Consider the following 22,910-nt stretch of genomic DNA (forward strand, 5'->3'; position numbering starts at 1 on the left):
TTGGTATTCCATCGCGGTCCTGACTATTCTAAAAATGCATCTCATTACGGTCATCAGTCATTGTTTAAGTTTTAATTAGTAAAATAACTTAACCTCCATTTCATTTATATTTGAACAATAAGTCAAGGAGTTTTTCTCAATAATCAATTAATCAAAGTAATCAGCTATTTATAAGTATTAAGTGACAATAAAGAACTAATAGAAATGGAATTTTAAATTGTTTCTTACCATACAGTGGAAGTTGAAAGTTTAATCCAAGTCTTAATCTTGAACTTTTCTAATTAACTTAAGTCTCAAACTATTTAAGTAAAACCATTTAAACTGGCATTATTAATGCTGGTTTAACTAAAATAATTTTAAATAATAATGAATCTAACTAAAATTAGTTAAAAAAACATATACTGTTTATTGCAACGTGTTGCCGTCTGGTTGAAAGCTAATATATAATTTGAATGCTTTCCGAATAATTTAACTCAAGTTTAAAAATTTTGGTAATCAAACTCTTTTGGTTTAAATAAAAAGTTAATTACCAATTTAAAAAAACCCACACATATTTCGATTAAAATTTTATCAGAAATTACCGTGTTTCAAAAATATTTTTTTTAAATTCTATATCAAGTTTTCGTTGCTATAGAGAATAGGTTTATTTCCTAATACTATAGAAGAAATCTTACTATAAAAGTGCTACTATACTTTAGTCGATCTTATGAACCAAATGGCATGTTCATAAGATCGACTATATTAAATATCAGCCTTACCTAGTACAGTTGGCAAAGGCTAATAAGCCCTTCTATTTTCTATGGCTTAACTATCATGTTACTTTGATTTGACTTCAAAAAGTCGACCTTGTGAGCAGTCGATCTTATGAACATCAACAGTCGATCTTATGGAAGTCGATCTTATGGTTAGGGTAGGAGAGTCGACCTTATGGACAGCCCATAGTGTGCATAAGGTCGACAGTCGACCTTATGAGCAAGCTCAGTCGATCTTATGAACAACACGGTGGTTTATTAGATCGACAGTCGATCTTATGGCATGTTCATAAGATCGACTATATTAAATATAAGCCTTACCTAGTACAGTTGTCAAAGGCTAATAAGCCCTTCTATTTTCTATGGCTTAACTATCAGGTGACATTGATTTAACTTCAAAAAGTCGACCTTGTGAGCAGTCGATCTTATGAACATCAACAGTCGATCTTATGAAAGTCGATCTTATGAGACTTTCCCATTCGAAAACGTTCTGTGAACTGCTTTTCTTTCTGCAACCCGCGTGGTTGTAAATGTAATTTTGCTAACATGGACAACTCGGATGATGATTTAAATGAATCTGTACAGCCATTTTCAACCAGAAGTAAAGATAAAAACTTGTTACGATGTTTTTGGAAAATAGTAGATAATAGTAAAAATGTAAGATTAGATTTTACAATTAAATTAATTACCATTCTCATCAGTAAACAAAAGGAATGCGAGGTTGGTAACTAAGGCTTAAGGTAGCAAAATACAACTATTTATATTACTATATATGTTTTATTATTTTGCAGGACGATGAAATATGTTCAGATTTGCTATACACGGTGGAAAGACTTGTGAAAGGGATTGGATCAACGCGGAAAAGCGCGAGACCTGGTTTTACTGTTGCATTAACTTTGGTAGTATTGTGTTGTTACATTTTGGTAGTGTACAAAATTTTCTAATAATCATTGTATGTATTTAGGTTCTCAAATCCTTCCCAACAATAAAAATATCCAAAATATTTGAGCTACTGGAAAGTTTTTTGCCATTATCAGGAAGCAAGTTAGAAAAAGGACAGTCTGTTATTGGTAGAACGTTAGTTTATGAAGCGATTGTGCGTTCGCGAAGGGTTCGTGATGATCAAGAAGTTATACCACAAATAATAAAATCACTATTATTGGTATCATCTCAACGCAGTTACATAGAAATAGCTGTTCTATTTGTGATTGAAGAATTACTCCATCAAATTAATAATAAAACATTCAAGAAATGTGTCTTTCCTCATATTCAGGAAAATTTAACTAAGGGCTGGGATAAATGCAAGCCCGATGATCTGTGGTTACTGATGTTGTGTCAGAAACTCTTTCTTGTAATTACGATTATGTCCTATTCTCATGCTTTTAAAAACATATTACTAATTTATTAATTTTATGTGGTAGAAAACTGTATCTAATGAATTTGTAATCGAACACTGGGACTGCACACCACTTAGCAATGAAGAATCCTTCAATCAAGTTGGGGAAGTTCTAAAAGTAATATTTTCGTCGCAAACAACTACTAAGTAGGCGTATTTTATGAGTTAAATTTTTATGATTTAAGCAAACCGTTAGTGTGCATCCGTTGGTCCATCCATTATGCTTACAACTAGTTAACAGCGCTGTTGATTGTGGCTATTTCCAGAAATTCTGGGAAGTTGTTATTAATGGTAAGGGTAGATTACTGTAAATTTATAAAAAGTAAATCTTTCTTTGTAATTAAATAGGCAAACTTTTTGAAAAGAACCAGTTTCAAAGAGCGTTTTTGGCCTTTGAGATGGTCAAAATGGTTTTAACAAAGAATATGTCAACAAAAGAGGCAAGATTAAAAGAAAGCCTAATGGTTTTGAGTACTCCAATATTTTTTATTATGTTGCAGCTTGAAGTAGTTTTCTCCAGTAATCTAGTTGGCATTCTTGTTAATAGTATTAAAAATACAAATCATCCACTTCATGTTGCTTCAAAAGACCTGGTCAGTATTTTTTAAACCTCACTGTGGCTTATAGGGTAATGGAATTAGCTTTTTTGGAGGCGTTAATTTTTAGTAATGTTTAAAACATTAAGAATTTTAGATGATACACGTTTTATTGTTTTATCAAATTATACCTTGATTTAAGCAGACTTTTAATACTCTGCCATGGCTGAAACAAATAAACATTTTTTTGCATGTGACACTTCCTCTAACATTCAGGCTTACTTACCTGTCCTTATGGCTTAACATGGAGACCAAGGCTGCGTTCAGTAACTCAACGAAGAATCTGAAAAATTATTATTAAGACCGTTGCTAACATGACGTATGATCTTATTGAACGCTTTTTACACTTGTTGTAAATTTTGTAAAATATTGTCTGCAGCTAGATTTACTCCGTGACCGTACTCAACGGACCGGCAACAAAGACGTCAAAACCAGAAGTCTAAAAACCTGTTCAGTAAAAAAACTGCTGACCGTTAAGCTCAGCACTGAGCTTTTTAGAGTTACTGAACGCAGCCATAATTTATAATAGGAAACCAAGGCTTATAATATTATACTAAAGCTTAATATGAGGATTCTAACTGCAAACCAAGGCTTAAGATAGTAGACCAAAGATCCGTACAAGGCTAAAGCTTTATAAACTTAAAGTTTTCATTATTTCAGCTGGAATTGTTTATTAGCACTGTGAAAGAAACAAAAGAGCCGTCTCTCCAACTGTTAATCTTAAAACGTTTGATCGAGCCGTAAGTTTTGAAATTAATTGATTTAAAATTTGTATAACCAAGTTATGTAATTGAAGAAAATGGGATATTTTTAGACCAGGAACATTATTGTTGGATTCGGAATCGAAACTAAAAGTTCTGGAGACCATTATAAATAATGTATGAGCACACAAGGCCAAAATGAAATTATACTAGTTCTAATATCTTTAATTTTTGGGTTTAGCTTTTACCAGAGTCACTGAAAGAGTTTAGTACGATCTTGCATACGGTTTTACTTGATAGTAAAAAATAGTGAGTCAAAGAGAGTGTTAAATATTTGTATTATCTGTAAAATTAAATATGAATTGTTTTTTAGTGCGGAAGCCAAACATGACAAAGTTTTGCTTAGCAGTATACAGTGCTATGCTATTAAACAGGTAATTAATTGGGTAATTTTATAATCTTCAGCGTTTGATATTGGACAATTTACACATTTTTTAGCTTTTGAATTTAATCAATCGTGATTCAATGGATGATACCTGGAAAGTTGATGTTTTGGTGGAGTTCTTTAAATGGGGATTTTTTAAGCCAAAGTCTGACAGTAGCAATGTGAGAAACATTTTTTTTTAGCTTAATAGTCTTTACAATTACGAGTTTTTGTGGAAAGCTAACTAGTTTTAGAACGTGTTGTAATTAAGTCTTTAGGAATTTTTATTTAAAAATAATATCTGTTAGGATTTCTTAAATTTCATGACTTCATTTTAACAATTAGTGGTTTTTATCTTTTCAGGTTATTCCTTTTCCCAAACTTTCACTGTCTGTAATTCAAGCAAGTCGTCAAAGTTTCTTGAAAGGAATTGAATGTTTATTGAGACCTAAAGAACGAAGGGGCTACCATTTACGATTATCCCATACTTGTAAATGCCTTATTCCACTTTTTGAACGCATTAGTGAGCTACTAGAATTCCACGAAAATCTAGAACCCCAAATCAAGATATCAGCAGTAACTTGACTTCTACATAATTATGTTCAAAATTGTATACTGGAATATTTTATATTTTTTTTCATTGTAGTTCATAGATCCTTGGAAATCTGCTTCGTCCATGGTGAAGAAGCTAAATAAATTCAATGATGAGGATAGTAAAAACGATGAAAGCAATATATTCATCGCTTTATTTATTAATCTGGCTTTCTTGCTGTTTTTTGAAAATGAGAGTAGGATATTGGAAATCATAGAGGTAACCTAAATTTCCATTAAACTCTTGCCCAATCTACCTTAAGCCTTTGCATGTCAATAGTCTTCCTTGCTGTTCACTATAATTCTTTTTTTGTGATAGTGTTTTTTACTCAAAAGGAACTTCACGAATGTGCCAAAAGAGCGCTGAAACTCAAGAGAAAATCTATGAGCAAAGAAACTAGTTCGGACGGCCCTCCGTGGGTGGCTGTTTTAGTTGATATATTCCTGACATTACTCTCAGAAGGATCATCTTACATGCGCAATGTTATTGGTTACGTCTTCCCACTGTTGGGCTGCCATATAAGTGAATCCATACTTCAGCAGATTCTTGATGTAAGTTAAAAAAACCATGTAGATAATCTAACTTTTACTAACTAATTGAATTCTAGGTATTAAACCCTGAAAAGGAGGAAGAATTAGTAGATAAAGAAGACGAAGTGGATGAAAATGAAAATGATGTAGAATTTGAATCTGGAAACTCTGAAAGTGAAGCTAGTGAAGTGGAGTCCAGTGTAACTACCGATCCTGATGAAGAATTCCGTGATAAATTGCGTCAAGCTCTTGGACCTGCTGCTGGTGATGATGAAGATGAGGATTCTGACGAGAAATATTTAAGTGATTCTGAAATGTTCAAACTTGATGATGCTATAGCAACAGCTTTCCGTGGCAGAGTTAAAACTAAAAAGGAGGATGTAACCGAGCAAATGCTGTTAAACTTCAGGCTCAGGTGTTTGGAGCTTATTGGAAAATATATAAAGTCTTCACCACCCTTAAAACGAATTTTACAATGTATATCGTCACTTATAACATCCCTGGAATTTGCCTCCAAAATTAAAAATCAGCATCCCTTACGGGATAAGATTTTATCAACGTTGGCTTTTTTAAATAGCTCTCAGAAGGTATTTCTTTAAACCTAAAATTGATAGACAAAGCTTAACTTTTGTTAATACTTCGTTTTTTAGATGGATGTGAATGACGTTACCCATGATAATTTGAAGACCTTATTTAAAGAAGTTGTTGAAAAACTGAAGACTAGTATGTTTAAATTGCGGTATTTCATATAACTTTTTTTTGTTAAGTTAACCATTTACTTGTAGTTGCAGATTCAAAACAGTCTTCAAGGCTTACCAATGTGTGTGTATTTTTGGTCTCATCCACAAAGAAATTAACAAAAGAAGATAATGATGAGGAGTCTGACAATGATGATGATGAGGATGTGGTAAATTGATCATTTGTTTCCTCTCTATTAGTTACTTTTTCTAAATGTTTATTTGTATTAGTGGTATGCCAGTGTGTTTGAAGGTTTACTCAAGGAGTATCTGGACAATGCGTGAGTTTTTTTTCGCATCTCTTTAGTTTTGGCCAGTTTTTATTTACGCCTTGGTAAGCTTTGTAAGTTGTTTTGTTTATAACATTTCTTTTTACAGTTATAATCAGCTTAATCCAGTCTTATTCTTGCAACTCTTAAAACAATGCCCAGTAAGTTCAGTTTTAAAACTACTAGTAGCATTACAATTCTAATTATGGCTTATTTAGGATGCAGCAGGAGAGCTTTTGGAAAGCCTTTCAAAATACGCTTTTAGTGAAAAGCACAGGCTTTACCAGCGAACCAAAGCTTTGATGTTTCTACGATCTGCTATGGATGCATCATCACAAGTACAAGTATTAAGATTCATGTGTGTATTGTTCTTATAAATTAATTCTTAATCCTTTCATTTAGAATAAGTCCAGTATAAGTGCTAATAAGGAATACTGGTGTGCTTTGTGGTCGAACCTTATGCCAAAAATATCAGAGGTATTAGATCTTAAAGATTGCTTTGGTCCGAAGGATGTTTAAAAGCTTTTTACTTTCATATAGGTTCTCAACCACATGCTAGAAAATGGACTTAAAGTATTGCATGTAAACGAGTTAATTTCGCTAGCCCTTACTTCATTAAGGATAAAACAAAAATTAACTCAGGTTTTGAACTTACCATTTTTTTCTGATTATTATTCCCAGGTTTTTCCTCAATTTGTAAGCCCTTATTTTTATATAATAGGAGACTGCATCTGCAAGCCCTGATTTTATTGAAACTATCAAGAAAATTTCCGCTATTCGAAAAAGTGATAAACAGTTTAAGAGAACTTTAAAAGAAATTAGAAAACTTTTGGGAATGTAAGTGATCTTCTTAAAGTCTACTTTTACCATTGTTATGCATTTGTGCATTTTACAGAACACCTGATTCTATACCCACAAAACAAAGTTTCAAACGAAAAAATGATAGTAACTCTAGTTCAAGTAAAATGATTTGTCTAGAAGATAATGAAAATAATGTAATGCAGATTGATAATGAAGCAGTTAGGACTAAATCAAAAAATAAGAAAAAAAGTAATTAACAATGGAGTGGTCAATGTGCTGTTAAATAATTTAGAAACATTTAATTATAGAATTTATGACAGAACATGAACAGACTGAAAATAGCAATAATGACGTAGTAGGGGGTAACAACTTATCGAAAAATGAAATGAGAAAACGGAAAAGTAATTTTATAGTTATATATTCCTTCATGCCTCAAATATATTGATCTAATGATTTCATACCATTTTATGAAATGGAAACCTCAGTTTCTAATGGCGACAAGAAAATTGAAATTGATAATGAAACAGAATACCAAAAGGATACTTCAATGACGAAAAGGAAGAAAAAAGAAAAGAAAACAGTAGTTGTTAATGGTGATTTATTAGAGAAAGTCACTGGATCTATAACGAACTCTTGTTCAAAATCCCAGAAAAAGAAGAAAAAAGGAAAAGGTTATAATAGTGATTCTAAATGAATGAAATAAATTTATTCTTATTAACACCCTGGTCTATTTTCATTTAATGAGTTTTAGAAAAAAAAAGAAAATAGTTTTATATTATAGGTTTATGTCCAGCCATAGTTCACTAAAATTCTAGTTACTTTGACTAAATTTGTAACTTTGTTATAATTGTAATTAAGTAATTTATTACAATTTTTCTAAGAATAAAAAATTATAAATTACGTCGAAACCCTCTATGGTCGAAACCGTTGCGGTCTAACTTTCAAAAAATTAAAAATTTTGAATTCTGTTGTCTGATTGGTGGAAAGTGATTGAACGTCAACGTCATATCACAATACGAGGAAGGCAGCGATTAATTGTAGGCAGACAAGCAGAACGCGTTTGTTTGTTGTTCTCTTTTCTAGTTTGATTAATTTTAATTAACATTGTCATTAAGTTGTGGGAAACTCTTTAAGAAAGATGTACTCGCATAAAGTTCATCAGGTAAAATAAAATTCTGAATGGGAAGTCGTGGTTTTGCGATAATTTTTTGTAAGTCCAAGGCTTAAATTGGGAAACCGCTCTCCTAAATCCCTAATGTAATGTAACGTAAGCCTTTAGGCTTACGCTCAGTGATCAATTTCATTTCCGCAAACCGCTTTAGGCCTTTATTTATGCAAAGTAGTGATGTAACATGAGATAAGCATTGTTATCAACCAATATTTATGCTTTGCAGGAAATATCGAGTCTCAGATAGAAAACCAATGTCAAGTTATCAGTTTCTATCTGGAACCAGTTAAATCATTTCCTACTACGGAAAATACAAGCATAACTGATGGAGAAACATTATTCAATCAATCTCCATTAATTTTCTTCAACACTAGTTCCGACACTTCATCTATCATTAAGATAAATTCATTAGTGGATGCAATGTGGCCTTACTTGAGCTGTGGGTCTCGTGCACCTGTCTTAGGTCAAGGTAAAGCCAAAATATTCCAAATACTTTCACTTATGTTTCCCTAACATAATTCAATAATTCTAGTAACTGAACAAACACCCTTAAACCATAAAATTGAAATTAAGAAAGAAGTTGAACCACCAATTAGTAGTCGTTCCAAATCACGCTCTAAAAGCAAGTCCAAAAAATGCAAAAAAGAAAATGTCAATCTAGATTTAAAACATGAAGCAACAAATCAAAAACGCAGACGAACTACGAAACCGTAAATACATAGTTCAATTATTTTCTGTTTCATTGGACTAATTATTAATTTAAAAATATAGAAAAGTTGAAATTAAGGAAGTTAAGACTAAGACAATAACAGACTATTTCCCTTCTCAACGGAGTAAACGAAAAACGTCTGTTATGATTCAAAAGGAAAGGTTAAAAGAATTTGAAGAATTAATATTATCAGGAGTTGAAGAAGGCTTTGAGGTATGTAATCATTAGTTTCATTACCCTTCCAAATTTCAGAAAATTAACAATGTATAAATGTAAGGTACACGAAACCCTGGAAAAAGGACGTTGCGTGGTCACAACCAAGAAAATAAAAAAGGGTGACTTTGCATTGGAGTATTATGGAGATCTGATAACTATTGACGAAGCCAAACAAAGGGAACTATACTATGCTACCATTGAGAATGCAGGCTGTTATATGTACTACTTCACGTTTAAAAACAAACAATACTGGTAAGTCGTTTTGCGCTTGTTATTGAATAATGTTTAGATGCCAGGTACTGTCCATCATTAATGTGAGTAGTAAGATTTTCACAAGCTGAGAGAGGAATATTGAAAAAAAGAGAAAATAGGCAATTTTAATTGCTCTTTAGTGCGAGGCAAAGACCTGCCGCAATTTATTGATATCAATTTCTGGCTTTTAAAGCGTTGACGCAACTAAAGAAAGTCATCGCCTGGGAAGGCTAGTGAACCACAGCAAAAAGGGCAACCTTAAAACTAAACCATTTCTAGTCGATGACACCCCTCATTTGATCCTAGTCGCTGATCGAGACATACAGCCTGGGGAAGAACTTTTATATGATTATGGTGACCGAAGCAAAAGGTCACTTGAGTATTACCCATGGCTAGCTACGTAACATTTCTCTTCATTTACAAAATCAAACACGCTAATCTATTTATTAGTTTTACAAAGTTAACTATGTTGAAGGCAGCGGAAGTTTTTCCTTATAGAACATTTTTTCGCTCTTTTATTTTAGCCATAAGTTTACAATGGCTGGGTTTCATTTAATGTGTGTTAATCACAATTTTGTGACACTCAATTTTTTTCTAATCCATCGAGCTTTGTGAACATTTTTTGTATTTTCTTTTAAAAAGAAGTCATTATTTATGAGTACGCATAGTTTTCATTTGGATCGAGGGGTGTGCTCAATTTTCAGTCGGTTCAACTTGTTTTTAGTATGCTTTTTGTCACAAACAGTAAATAGTTTTCGAGATTCATTTAATTTGTGAAAGTAATTTTTGCTCAAATATCCTAAATACAGAATTATTAGTTTCCAAATGTGCTAGTAATGTTGCTATGTTACTGATCATTTAACAGAACTCTTATAAGCCACGTTTAACAAATTAAAAATAGGCATGCTAAAATAACGCCTTTATGAGAGAGATCATGTGTAAAAGTCAGTGCTAAAACCCAATATTGTAATTTGTAAAGAAAAGGCTTATTTGGGATATGATACTTTTACCAGTTACCAAAAATGAAGTGTACATGTCCATAATGTTTTAAATATTTAAGGATGTAAATCTACAGAATTTAGCTGCAGCTAATTTTAAATTTCACTGTGGAATAGTTTATTAATTATAAAAATTGCTAATTTCTTGTGTTATTCTAATATTTCACTGCTCAGTACTTTTATAATTGTATGTTCATCCAATTTTCTCAACTGTAATGTTTTTCAGCATGTATACCGGACATATCCAATTTTATGTGTATTGTTTAATTAGCACGCATACATTTGTAAAATACTAGTTCACAAAATATTTAGTATTAACATTGCCACACCCCTAGTTAACTTCTCAAAACATTTTTCATCAAGTTACTTAAAACCTTTTTAGAATATAGATTTTTTACTAAATGTAATATTCAACATAAATGAACTAAAAAAAAACCCAATGTATTGATTAAACCCAAACCTATGTAACAAATAGTAGTTGTAGTTTGAGTGTTCCATAGTTTAAAGCCATTTGTATTTTTAAGATAGTTTTTATTTCAGATATACACATATATGTACTTTAGTTCATTTTAAAGAATTTAAGACGTTATTTAAACTTGACCTGAAATTTTTGAATGTTCATGATTGTAAATAGTCAAACTCCAAATGTTTTGCAGTAATGTTTTTTTATAAGGCTGGATAGTTTTTCGAATGTATTGATGACAGTGCCTTAAATGGAGAGGAAACAAATGCAGTCTTGTCTTAATTTTGATTAAACATTTCATTATAATATGTATTTTGGATTGTTTTAAATGGTATAGATTTGATAGAGCAAACTCATAAATGAGCAAATATGATGTCATAGGTCACCACCAGTGCAAAAATATTTGTACCCAAACTAGCTGCAGTAGCCATTTGAGTTATCGAGTGTTACTGCCGAGAGGATAGTCACTTCAGTAATCTGGTGTGAAAATCGTAGGTAATAATCACCGAGAAATTGTGAGTAATCAGTGGAAATCAACACGAATCAATGATTTTCGGAAATCTGTAATCAGGTATACAAAGATTTTATGAGTGAATCTTGGGGGAATAAAGAATGGAAGTGGCGATTTTGGTTTCGCCTGTGTATTAAGAGCGCCATCGGAATCGTAGTTATTTACACCTCTGTGTTAGAATGAAGCCAATAATAAAATAAAAAAGGTTGAGCTTTCTGATCGATGGTCTTGTAACGAAGCGGTTGTCCACTTCCGGAATCAGTTCCTGTAGTGCGCTATCTATTTTATTGCCTTGTTAACAATGGAGAAAAGTTTTTCGGAGTTTCGACAGCAAGTGGGTAAACGCTATTGACGCTACTGACTAAAAAGCGTCTGGGGGGGGGGGGGTCAGAATAATGTAGAAGGGAAATTGGTGTATACAGCTAAAAGCCTTCACACCATGCGCGCCAATTTTACGTTCCGAAATATACATGAAAAAAAAACAAAAAACAAATTAATAAAACTGTACAACATAATAAAGTCAATTCAATACAGGTTCGTACGCAGGGTTAAAGTTGTGGACGAATAGCCTTTCGCAGGATGTCACAAGTTGCCTCAATCACACCGTGGGACCCGGCGTGGATCCCCGTTAGTACGCCAACCAATGTTTCCGGAAGACCCTTATGATGTAAGACACATCTGAGTAGGTGCCGAGCAGCGGCATTTGAAGGGCAGTCAAAAAGGATATGGGAGGCATCCTCACGCGTGCCACACCGAATACAGGAGGCGGTGGGGCTCAGCCGAAAAAGATATAACAAGGCCTTGGTAGGAAGTCTGCCGCAACCTAGCCTCGCTAGCAGGGTGTCATCCCGTCGCGTAAGATTAACGCGCATAATAGCACGAGAGTCAGGATTGAGCTTCGCATCGCGAAGAGGCCAGGGATCCGCGAGAGAGAGAGCCAGTGCCGTGTCCATGCCGAGGTAATAGCCCGTCCACACGCACTCTTTAACTCCGCTAGAGTAGAGGGAAGGAGGAAGTCAATCCGCCCAGGACGCGGGGTGTTAGTAACCCCTGCAAGACAGTCCGCCAATTCGTTTCCCGGTATTCCCACATGTGCCGGACACCACAGCAGATTTATGGAACTAGAGTACTCGTCACAGAGGGCATGAATTAGTTGAACCCCTGGATCTGGAGAGCGCGAATAAAGTTGAGTAAGGGCGCTTTTTGAATCCGAGCAGATTACTAGCGGCCCGTGGAGATGAGACGACGCGTAGGAAAGAGTCATTTGAATAGCGAACAACTCAATCCTATTGATGGGGTGCCCGGAATCCAGGTACGAAGTCGCACCGACTTTCAGGGCAGGAATCGCGAAAGCCGCACCTGCCACTCCCGAGTCCGGCGCGAGTGAGCCGTCAGTGTATATCACCGTCGCGTTCTTGGCGTAAGGTTCGAGAGTTGCGAAGAAAAGCTGGCGGAGTGCGTCCGAACTATGATCCTCTTTGGGAGCTGTGAGCCACCGCGGCACAATCGTCGCTGTTGAAGGTTCCCATGTCGGGGTTGACTTGAGGGGAATGTGCCGCCTGCTGGAGTGGAAGAGCCAGGTTAGATTGTGAACCTGAGCCAAACGCCACGCCCGGAGAAGAAAGGGGAGCCTGCCCAGAGGAAATCGGTGCTCCAAGATCTCCAGGGGAGCAAGTGTCTTCCTTATGAGAGCTGGATAGAAATCAGGAGTATCAACTGCTCCGCACGGAGCCAAAGTGAGTAAGTCTAATAGGTCTCTCCTAGAACTCAGCGGTTGAAGAGCTGCCTCGGCTTCCATCAACCTGATAGGCGTGATGGCGGAACTCCCAAAATAACTATAAGAGCCGCATTTGGGACCTTATCCAACTTGGCAAGCCGGGTTGCCGACGCTGACGCATAGAGAGGGCTGGAATAGTCCAATCGAGAGTGGATTAGGTGGGTGTACAGAAGCCGTAGAACGCCCCGGCCTGCCCCCCAAGTAGTCGCTGAGACTGCCCGCAACAGGTTTAAACGCTTCATCGAAGATGAAACGAGGGACTCGGTATGTGGTTTCCAGGAAAGGCCATCATCGATTACTCCCCCTAAGTAATTGTAGGAGGGCACGCGTGCCAGGAGGGTGTTTCCTAGGTTGAGAGTGAGACCTAGTGGGATCTGTTTCACTTTGGAGATGGCCATGTACTGGCATTTGAGCGGCTGGAAGTTCAGGCCCCATGTGACTCCGTAGGCTGAAATATTATCCAGAGCGACTTGCATAGTCTCGTACAGAATGCGAAGACTCCTACCACCAATCCAGGCTGCAATATCGTCTGCGTGTTCCCCTTGGCAAATCGCTTTAGGACAAAGCCGGGGGATCCCGTCCCGCATGACGCTAAAGAGGATTGGACTAATAGAGCTTCCCTGGGGAACGCCTCTCGAAACAGTAAAAGGTGCCGATAGCTCTCCATTAACTCGGACTTGGGACGTCCGCTTCTCCAGGAAACTTGCCACCCAACGGAGGAGGTTGCCCTCGAGGCCGTAGCTTTGGAGTTTATATAAAAGCGCTTTGTGATGGACGCTAGCGAAAGCGTCCTTAAGGTCTAGGAAAACCGCAAGAAAATGCTGACCTGTGGCCTTGGCGCATTGAGCCGCCGTAACAAGCCTGATTGCGTTGTCTGTTGCTCGATGGCCCTTCCGGAAGCCGGATTGTTACTGTGGAAGAACGTGGTTAGTCTCCAAGAACCAAACCAGCCGGGCAAACACCAGTTTTCCATAAATCTTCCCCAGGTTCGGGAGCAGAGAGATATCCCTGTAAGAGGCCGCATTCTAATACGCTACATATATCGTTTTCGACGGCAACCAGAAGAGCGCGTAGTGATAGCTTTCGGTTGCGAATATTATCGGGTACTGTACGGGTCGGGCTGGGCAATAGGCGCCTAAATAAAACATCCTTCAAGAAGTAATATTTCCCGCAAGTTACTGTTTATATAGTGTTTGTTGAAATAATGGAAACTTTTCAATTTGTAAATAGAACGCCGTGTTTTTGCTAAGCCTTAATATGCCTAAAAAACTACCTGGTTAAAAGGAAACAATTTTTGCATACCGTGAAGGTGAAACGTTTATTGGAGGGCCTTTTAAATCTAGACGTCGACAAAGGTAATTTTGTGTAATTTGATCTTTAAAATTAACTTTTAATTTTTAAAAACTCACCAAATTCTCGAAACAAGCCTACATAATGCTAGTGAAATAATTTGGCCAAGAATTCAATAATTTTTGATTTCGTATACCATAATTACCATTTTTACATCTGGCAACACCATGGGCAACATTGCTTCAACCAGGCTAAGGTTTTACTTTTAGACTGATATTCTCTGCAAGAGCTACTGGCGGTACCTAACTACCGTCGTATCTAATATTATATTTTTAAAATTAATTGAATATTTTAAATTGAAACTGGATTATCTGATTGTAGGAGTTTATTATCTTGGATCATTCGCAAAATTGGTAAGTAAAACGGAACATCGTACATTGTGATTCGTATTAAAATAGGCAACAGGCCCCGTTTTTCGTTCGGGCTCCTGCAAGTTTAGTTGATCGTATATTTCTTGGTTTTACAGTTTTGATTACAATCCAAATCTTCAAATTTAAAACAATTGAACCCAACCCCAAATTTAAAAGTGGAGTTTAATACATTAAGACACAATCGGGAACAAAGTTCTTAGGTGCAAATAGTATGAATAGAGTTGAAAATAGTGCAGGGCCTATTTTACTGGGCAGTTCCAAAATTGGGTAGTGGTGAAATTCGCTATGACAACTAAATTTTTGCAAAAGTGGCATAATTACCAATCTTATCCTAATTTTGGTTAATTTTTGGACAATTCTAAAAAAATTTAAACTAGGCAGTTACGACTCTAAATCAAACGCTTCAATCACATAGTTGCTTTTAGTTTTTACGTGCAATATTCCTTTAATAGCCACTATTATCCACTTTTTACTATAATCTTGGCTATTTTCCATTGGCCTGATCGTTAATCTAAACAAGACGTACCACGGTCAGAATACACACAATCCTCCTGATGTGTTAAGTTTGTTTGAGCTATTCAAAGCAACCTGTAACGCCGGTGACATAACCAATATGTATCCACGACCATACTTATTTGCACTTTCACTAATTTTTTACTTCTGTGGTCACACTTATTTGTTAATTTTGGCCTTGAAAAATGCGAGAGGGAAACTAAATTAAGCAAGGTAATTGCAAATCTAGGTTATATGGAAACCACAGCTATTCAAAAATATAACTCATGAAAATCTGACTTAAAATAAGGAACGTTATGTAGACTTTTAGGCGAAAATATAAAACCGCGGAAATTGGGGTCACGTAAATTACCCTGGAAACTCTACTATACTAACCTAACCAAAAATATTTTTTTTAACGTTATCGGACTTAATTTGAAATAAAATATGTACCACACAAAGCGGAACCACCGAAAATAGTAAATTGGGCATTTGCCCAACTTCTAGGGCTCCGATTTCAAAAAATTTTGAAAGGCTATCGATGGCGAGGTATGTACATTCGAACGAGATATCATTGACTTTTCTAGACCTAACTGTTGAAGAGATATGCGGAATTTCGGTAACACCAGAAGCCTATAATAAAAGAAGCCTCTAACTCGCCCAAAATCGTGAAACGTCTCGTTTTCGAACTATAGGTATTCGGAGGGATACAGATTTGTTAATGCGATATGTGGCCAGAAAATATAGTCCTCTCGATATATTGATGCCGAGGGACTTCACTCACTTCAGGTGTACAAATCAGCAGTGAAATCACGTAAATTTAGTAACTTTCATAGCTTTAATCAATTAAATATTGAAATAACTTGAAATCTGAAATCAGAAGTAAAAATTTTATAACATTAGAGCAGTAGCGGAGAAAACATTTGAAAAATACAGACGATTTTAGCACTTAGAATTAGCATATGATTTTGCTGGGACTTTTAAATTTTGAGAGACTCGCCTCGTTTTGATTGAACTTGGTAATTTCTACATTATAAAGGTAATGTTAAAACTATTATTTGCTATCATAAATATCATAAGCCTATCATAAGGGTCGTATGGTAACGGCGTTGTCCTGGAGAGAAGAAAATGAACGTGCGAAGATAGGGCAGTAGCGACATCTTTTTCAAAATTTCTACATCTAAAATATTCTCTTACTTGGTAGAGCAGCCACGCTCGGCTTGATAAATGCCCACAAAACGCGTTTAAATATCAAATTAAAAAAATACCTTCAGGAACACCACTCTTATTTCTAATGGCCAGTTTTAGGTTCTGATGAATCATTTTGTAAAGATAAGTGTTATGTTTTAAAGCGATAAAATTGCGAATAAGCCTCGGCTACGGTGCAAAGGGCTCGTGGCGGAGATTTCTCCCGCGTGGTGCTTAGTTTAAAAACGTTCGCGCACGGCTTGTGCGCATTCATAATGCATTTCGCTAAATTCATTTCAGAAATGCATAGTTGAGGACGTAGCCACTAGGAGGTGCAGATTTTGATAACCTAGCTCTTAATAACGTGGTAGGCTTCTGGTAACACTTATCTGGACGTTTAAGAACCAAAGACATAAGGCGAAAATTATTCGCTTACACCGGGACGAAAAGTTTATACTTTTTACGCTTTTGCAAATTATTCGCGTCCCAATTTTACTTCAAATACACTACACCATGAACTATTCGGTGTATTTGGAACGATTGGTGTTATACTTTTTACCCCTCCTCGGTAGTAGGGGCATGGTAGGGGCAATTGGTGTAAATATCTTAAAAACAAGTCGGATTTGTAGTCTGCTCCTTACTAATTCGGCTGCTGCAATGGAAGCGTCTAGCGAATTTCCCTTTGCTGGATAGTAAATTTCCCACACCACGAAATCTGCCGCGATAAGCATTCCTACTAGAGGTATGGATTCCTGTTTGCCGTGAAAAGACACCCGTTTGGGTTCCTGCTTTCAATGGGCAAAATGTTTCCACAGAAACGGGTTGCTAAACTTTGGAATACGCAAGGCTTAACACGAAAAAAGGTTTTAAACTCTTAAGAGGTATAATTTTTAACTTCTTTTGCTTATTAATTGAAATACTCATTCTAAAGTTACATGCCAAGTTCCGAAATTTTGGTTTTAAAAATCATCCCTGAAATTGTACTTTTACGAATTATTCTGACGTCATCTTCGAAATTCAATAGACGCTTCTATAATTCATCCTCCCAGGAAATCGCCAAGAAGTAATACTTCCGAGAACCAGGACCTGCAAGTCACTGTTTGTTAATATAATTTTATTTTTTTACCTTTACGGCAGCAACAAGCGTTCCCCATGGCGTTCCCTTTTAACCAGGTAGCTTTTTTGACATAATAAGGCTTTGCGTACAGGTGAAAAGTTTCCATTATTTCCACAAGCACTATATAAACAATAACTTGCGGGTCCTGGCTCTCGGAAATATTACTTCTTGGCGATTTCCTGGGAGGATGATTTAATTAAGTGGCTATTTACTAGGGATGCAACGGTTCCACTTTTTTGGACTATCTCGGTTCCGGATCCGGTTCCGGTTCTTAAAATTTTAATTTATCGGTTCCGGTTTCGGTTCCTATACGGTTCCAGTGTGTTTAGTATTAATTAAAGTTAAATACACAAGCAATTCAATGAAGTTAAAGATAAATAAAATCCACCACATATATTTATTTAGAATATAAAATTGGTTTTTGATAAATTATATTTTAAAAATAGTAACTTTCTCATGACGTAGCTATGGGTTCGGGGTCCTCCCGCGAAACTGTTTTTGGGGTCCATTATAATCATTACCGACATCTAGAGTTAGGGCTAACATAGATCGCCTTCTACAATTAGATTTAACACGTACATGTACTTGCATGTTAAATATATAAAACGCTTAAAAATGGCTTTACGCCCTAAGTGAAACTATTAAGATAAATCACGGCAATCAGCGTCTGGAGCATTAAAAACAAAGATTCTGGTAGAACTTGCAAGTCTGGAGTTCAGACTCCCAAGTCCGAACAGAATCACGATCTAGATGACTTAGTAGCAATAATTATTTTAAATTATTCTCTCGTAGGGAACTCGTGTAAGTGCGTTATTTGTTTATTCAATAAAGTAGGGTAAAAATGAAATGTTCTGTTTGAAAATTCCCACGGTTTCATCGTTTCAAGATAGAGGGGGGAGGGGGATGATGAACTTTCAAGTTGTGGGGAGACATTGCCTTCCCTTCCGCTCCTCATTTCAGGGGCGTAGGAACGTTTTAGAAGTTGGAGGGGGCAAAGAGAAACGAAACGGGGGTCTAGGAGCTTAGCCCCCGATGTAGAGTGAGTAATCGGTCGCGAATGTCATTAAGGCATTAACAGTAACAGTTATCATACGAAGTGTATTTTAGTCTTTAGAGTCGTTTATGAATTTAAGATACAGAATTCCACAATAATAAAATGATAATGGTTTTGAATTTTTATAGGAGTGTAGCTTCACCGAATGCATGTTTTACTGTTTGACTAATATGTAAATTGGCGGGAAAAGACACAGTTGAGCTTCTATAAGCTTTATATGCTTTAAAATTGAGAATTTGAGCTTTTGAAGATTTCAACTGACCAATGTCCCTCCCAGCAAAATTCTAGGGAGGGGCATTGCCCCCTTGGTTCCTACGCCCCTGCCTCCTTTCATTGAAAAATATAAAGACGGGAGTTCTATGTCTCGTTTTGATTTCCGTTGAGTAAATCGTTCTAAATGGAGTCTATATTATTTCGTTCAATAAGCATTGTCATTTGTGAAATGTAAGCAAATGCATAAGTTGAAATTTTAGATTTTCTAGACAAAAATTACAAAGGCCAGCGATTATATTATGCAAACGAATTAGCCTTACCTAAAAACTTTCAATTCAGATTAACAAGGTTTAACGATCTGCTATAAAACACGTGTCTCGATACTTTTCAAACTTCAGTGTGTTACTTTCATTATGTACGTTGTTTGGATATTTATGCGACGGCTATTGTGGTTGTATTTATAAAGTTTTGGGCGCGCTTGTTGAAAAATAAAGAAATATTTGAAGCAAGTAAAACATTAACTTGAGCTGACAAGAGAAAAAACTAGACAAGGCCTCGCGTGGTTGGACTGTACCCAGTCCCAAAGGCAATTTGGGGCCCCCTCGATGGAACCCCCCCCCCCGCATTGCGGAGTCTGCCGGGGCGTTATTTACAGCACTGGCTTTTCTGCCGTTTCTCCTCTAAGTCGGTTGCGAAGGGGATCAAAAATTATGCTTGCCCATTGCCCCACTAAATAATTGCTTGGAAGGCACACTAGTAGCAGTAGACGATAAATATTTTATGTGGCCTTTGCTACATTTGTGAAATTGTGTCGAGTTTTCCGACTGAAGAATATAAAACTAAAACTATCGCGGATTTCCGGATTATGCCAGTTTTGAAAGCAAACATTTGGAGGACGAGCCCATTTTCAATTGAGAACACGTAAGGGTGTGTCAATTGACAGTTACGTAGAAACCCACATAGAGTTATCTGATATAGGATAAAGATGAGCTTATATGAAACACTAATAGTAAATCAGGAAGTTTAATTACTAAACTTGGTTGGTAAGTAAAGTAATAGAACCGTTTAAAAACCGTTTAAAACAATTAAAAACTTGGTTCCGGTTTCGGTTATCATTTTTTTACAAATATCGGTTCCGGTTCCGGATACGGTTTTTAAATTTTTATACTATCGGTTCCGGTTTCGGTTCCGGTTCCTAGAATTTACTCGGTTCTTCTCGGTTCCGGTTCCGGTTCCGGTTATCCGTTGCATCCCTACTATTTACACCATTTTGTCCTACGCTGTATGCCCCGAATAAACGAATACTTTTCGCCTAAAATTTGAGGCTTATTAATCCGAGCCAACATTTTTGCCCAAACGTAACATTGTAACATTTCGTACTAGCTATGTCTCGAGGAGGGTTATAAAATAGCCCCAAAAACAGATTGCGCCTAGGGGCGGGCCACAAGCTGTGTAAACGTGCCCCGGCGCCGCGTTTTCGTAATGTGACAATTTTTATAAATAAAGTTATTTAATATTATCATTTGGTTTTGTGTAACGATAAAGATGTGTACTAAAATTATTAAATTGAAATATTTGGAGCTAAGCCTCGATCACAAATACTTGCCTGTCTTGCCCATTGAGTTGGGAATAGTACCGCTAGAATTCAATCTACCTTCCGCGCAGTGGCGGCGCCAGGGGTAGGCTACGCAAGCTACAGCTACTTTTATTTCGCTTGTAGGGGCCCCAAATCTAGATGAAGGGGCCCCGAACAGCCCCCTAAAATGATTTGCGAAACTAGAAATATCAAAATCCGAATTAAAAGCCTGCTGTTTTTAAGCTGCGAACACTGAACAGTGATATTTTTTGAACGCAAGCCTTGATTCGTTGTAGTTGCTGAACTAGCTACTTCAAAAAGTGTTGCATCGTTAGGCAGATAATAAATAATCGGTTGCGGCGCGGCCAACTTCGATCACGCGCTGCCGCGCTATATAGCGTGGCAGCGGGTGATCGAAGTTGGCCGTGGTTGCGGTAAGGCGTAAACCATGGAGCGAATTTTTTCTGAGTTCCGGCGGGAAGTGGGTAAACGCTATCGGCAACGCGCGAGAGAGTGATTTTGAATCTAGGGTACGAGTTTAAATTATCTTTGGTGGCACTATCCTCTGTTAGTGGCGGGAACTATATCCTATGAAAATTCCTTTTTTCAATATTCCACCTTCAAAGTGATAGATGGCACCACCGTATAATGATAACTCCATTATTAAAAAAATTGTCAAAAACGACATCTAGTGTTACCGCCGAAACTATTGTCGCTTTGAAAAAACCGACAACTCCACGTGAAAGGAAATAAACAAATATTAAAAATTGCTTATGGTTTCATTTTCTATCGTTTACACGTTTCGAGAAAATTTAAGATAAATGCAAAAACTCCCTTTGTCGAAGACTTTTGTAACATACTGTACTGTCGCCTAAGCCCCAACTAAAATTATCCTAGTGATTGCTGAACCGAATTCTTGAGGCGTTTTAAAGCGGCTGATCTACCTCAGTAAGCCTTCCGATTTAGGCCACGCCTACCGTGTCAAAATATCAGGAGATGTGAGTCCCCTTAGATTCTTTGTCCATGGTGGCACCGCAGCCCCACCTAGACTCCTGTCGATTGCTTTACATCCTGCCCAATTATTTCCCCATCAAAGGTCCCTTTAAGCCGAAATTGGACGTTACCCAACCTCGCAGCCTTGGTCGGCTTCTGTACGTACAAATAACTACCTTGACTGCATTCGCCTAAAATTCTAGACTGAGGTTAGACGTCTGATCTAAAAATTCTTAGAATTATCTTTGAAGAGACTTGCCGAATTTGGTCTGTTTGGATGTTGTTGCGGCGAGTTGTCACATTCAAGTTTGAAAAGTTGATTATATGATTTGTATTTAGATTAGCTTTACGTATTTTTAGCAGTCAAGAGTATAAATATTTGCGAACCTTGGCATACAACGATAGCATCTAGAATAATAATATTAAAATCCCTAATCCTTAGTACTTGAAACCTCCAAAATATAACGAGCACTGACTTCGTTCTCGAGTAGACTCACTTCAAAATAGCGTATATCTTCCCAACTATATTTAGCTTATTTGCCTTGCTCTTTATTAAGCGAATCCAGTTCATTATCATATGCTCTGATATGTTTTATCTAGGTGAACGTCATTGTAACAATAATAATTTCAGGTACCTAAGAATATCGGGAAATACCATTAGCCTCGCATACTTATCGAAAATTCGTCCGCTTTTTAATATCCCAACTTACACATAGATGGCGATCTTCTGTGTGAGAGAATGTAAAGAAAAATTAAAAGCAGTCTTAAATTCTCAATTCATACTTGATTGTAGCATATGACGTCACTCCGTTACTAGCTCTCAGAAAAATATTCCCCTAAGTGACTTACTTATGGAACAATATTATAGATTTATGTTATAACTTATTATACTTTTTTCTTTTTATTAATTTTATTTTATAGAAACAACTATTTCAACACTAAGCACGCAACAACTGTTATTTTTAAATTTGCTTAAAGAGGAACGGTCAAGCTTTAACCAGTTAGATAGCCCTATAGCCCATTAAAAACTAAAATTTATGGCGAAAACCGCATCAAAAATATTGAGTGGTTAATTTTTAATAAAATAAAGAAATTTCGGGAAATCGAAAAGCGCGCGTCCGCCGCGACACCTGGTGAGAAGTCGGTGAGACAGAAAAACAACGTAAAAGCGCGCGCTGCTGAAGACGCGAAAAAATTGTTTTGCACGCGCGGCGCGTTCCAGTTATAAGAGACCTAAGCCTAAATTGCGCGATTTCAAAAGTTAGGATAGTTCGCAAATCGCTCATACGGGGTTAGGGGCGCTGGCGGCAGCCCCTAAGATGGCGGCGAAAATTCACACTTTTTGGGCCAAAAGCTATTTTTTCACGACAAAAAAAGGTACGTGTTAGAATATTGAACGTCTTATTAAAGGGAATATAACCTCAGGTTTTTAGTGTGGAACACCAACGTTTGCAGCTTTATCCGCTCTTGCCTTTGGCTTTAAAAAAGTTTGGCGCCACTTTACAGGGAAAATTTAAAAATTGAAGGGGTCTTCCATAAAGATGGCTTTGCAGGTTATATTCCCTTTAATCTTTTGATACGGAAATAAGGCCATATTTGGGAAAGCATGGCCGTTCCCCTTTAATTTGTGGCTGAAAAATGAATTTATTAAAAGACGATGTTTC

At 36.6% G+C, this 22,910-nt stretch overlaps 2 protein-coding genes across 5 annotated transcripts; both read left to right on the plus strand.

The window, feature by feature from the left end:
- Positions 1-855: 855 nt before the first annotated feature.
- Positions 856-7,516, plus strand: Mybbp1A (MYB binding protein 1a). Of its 3 annotated transcripts, none has more exons than XM_090165877.1 (28): positions 856-904; positions 1,131-1,472; positions 1,544-1,651; positions 1,717-2,103; positions 2,174-2,266; positions 2,334-2,439; positions 2,497-2,588; positions 2,649-2,741; positions 3,405-3,484; positions 3,559-3,622; positions 3,687-3,754; positions 3,819-3,879; positions 3,944-4,051; positions 4,233-4,445; positions 4,516-4,680; positions 4,797-5,012; positions 5,069-5,578; positions 5,642-5,714; positions 5,777-5,898; positions 5,960-6,009; positions 6,107-6,158; positions 6,216-6,341; positions 6,400-6,474; positions 6,538-6,639; positions 6,719-6,834; positions 6,893-7,047; positions 7,107-7,199; positions 7,284-7,516. In XM_090165877.1, the coding sequence occupies exons 2-28, from the start codon at positions 1,299-1,301 to the stop codon at positions 7,490-7,492; spliced, it is 3,711 nt and encodes a 1,236-aa protein (XP_090022003.1). In that variant the 5' UTR covers positions 856-904; positions 1,131-1,298; the 3' UTR covers positions 7,493-7,516. The 3 variants fall into 3 exon arrangements, with proteins under 3 accessions (XP_090022003.1, XP_090022005.1, XP_090022006.1); XM_090165879.1 differs by having other exon boundaries at positions 857-904; positions 6,216-6,335; XM_090165880.1 differs by having other exon boundaries at positions 858-904; positions 7,119-7,199.
- A 289-nt stretch (positions 7,517-7,805) lies between these two features.
- On the plus strand, positions 7,806-10,916 carry LOC149958466 (N-lysine methyltransferase KMT5A-A-like). Of its 2 annotated transcripts, none has more exons than XM_090165881.1 (6): positions 7,806-7,960; positions 8,193-8,435; positions 8,499-8,676; positions 8,738-8,888; positions 8,953-9,143; positions 9,337-10,916. In XM_090165881.1, the coding sequence occupies exons 2-6, from the start codon at positions 8,387-8,389 to the stop codon at positions 9,545-9,547; spliced, it is 780 nt and encodes a 259-aa protein (XP_090022007.1). In that variant the 5' UTR covers positions 7,806-7,960; positions 8,193-8,386; the 3' UTR covers positions 9,548-10,916. The 2 variants fall into 2 exon arrangements, with proteins under 2 accessions (XP_090022007.1, XP_090022008.1); XM_090165882.1 differs by having other exon boundaries at positions 8,738-8,836; positions 8,928-9,143.
- Positions 10,917-22,910: the final 11,994 nt, after the last annotated feature.

This window comes from Leiobunum rupestre, chromosome 2 (genome assembly GCF_980474605.1).
Source record: "Leiobunum rupestre chromosome 2, qqLeiRupe1.1.hap1, whole genome shotgun sequence".
NCBI classification, from domain to species: Eukaryota; Metazoa; Arthropoda; class Arachnida; order Opiliones; family Sclerosomatidae; genus Leiobunum; species Leiobunum rupestre.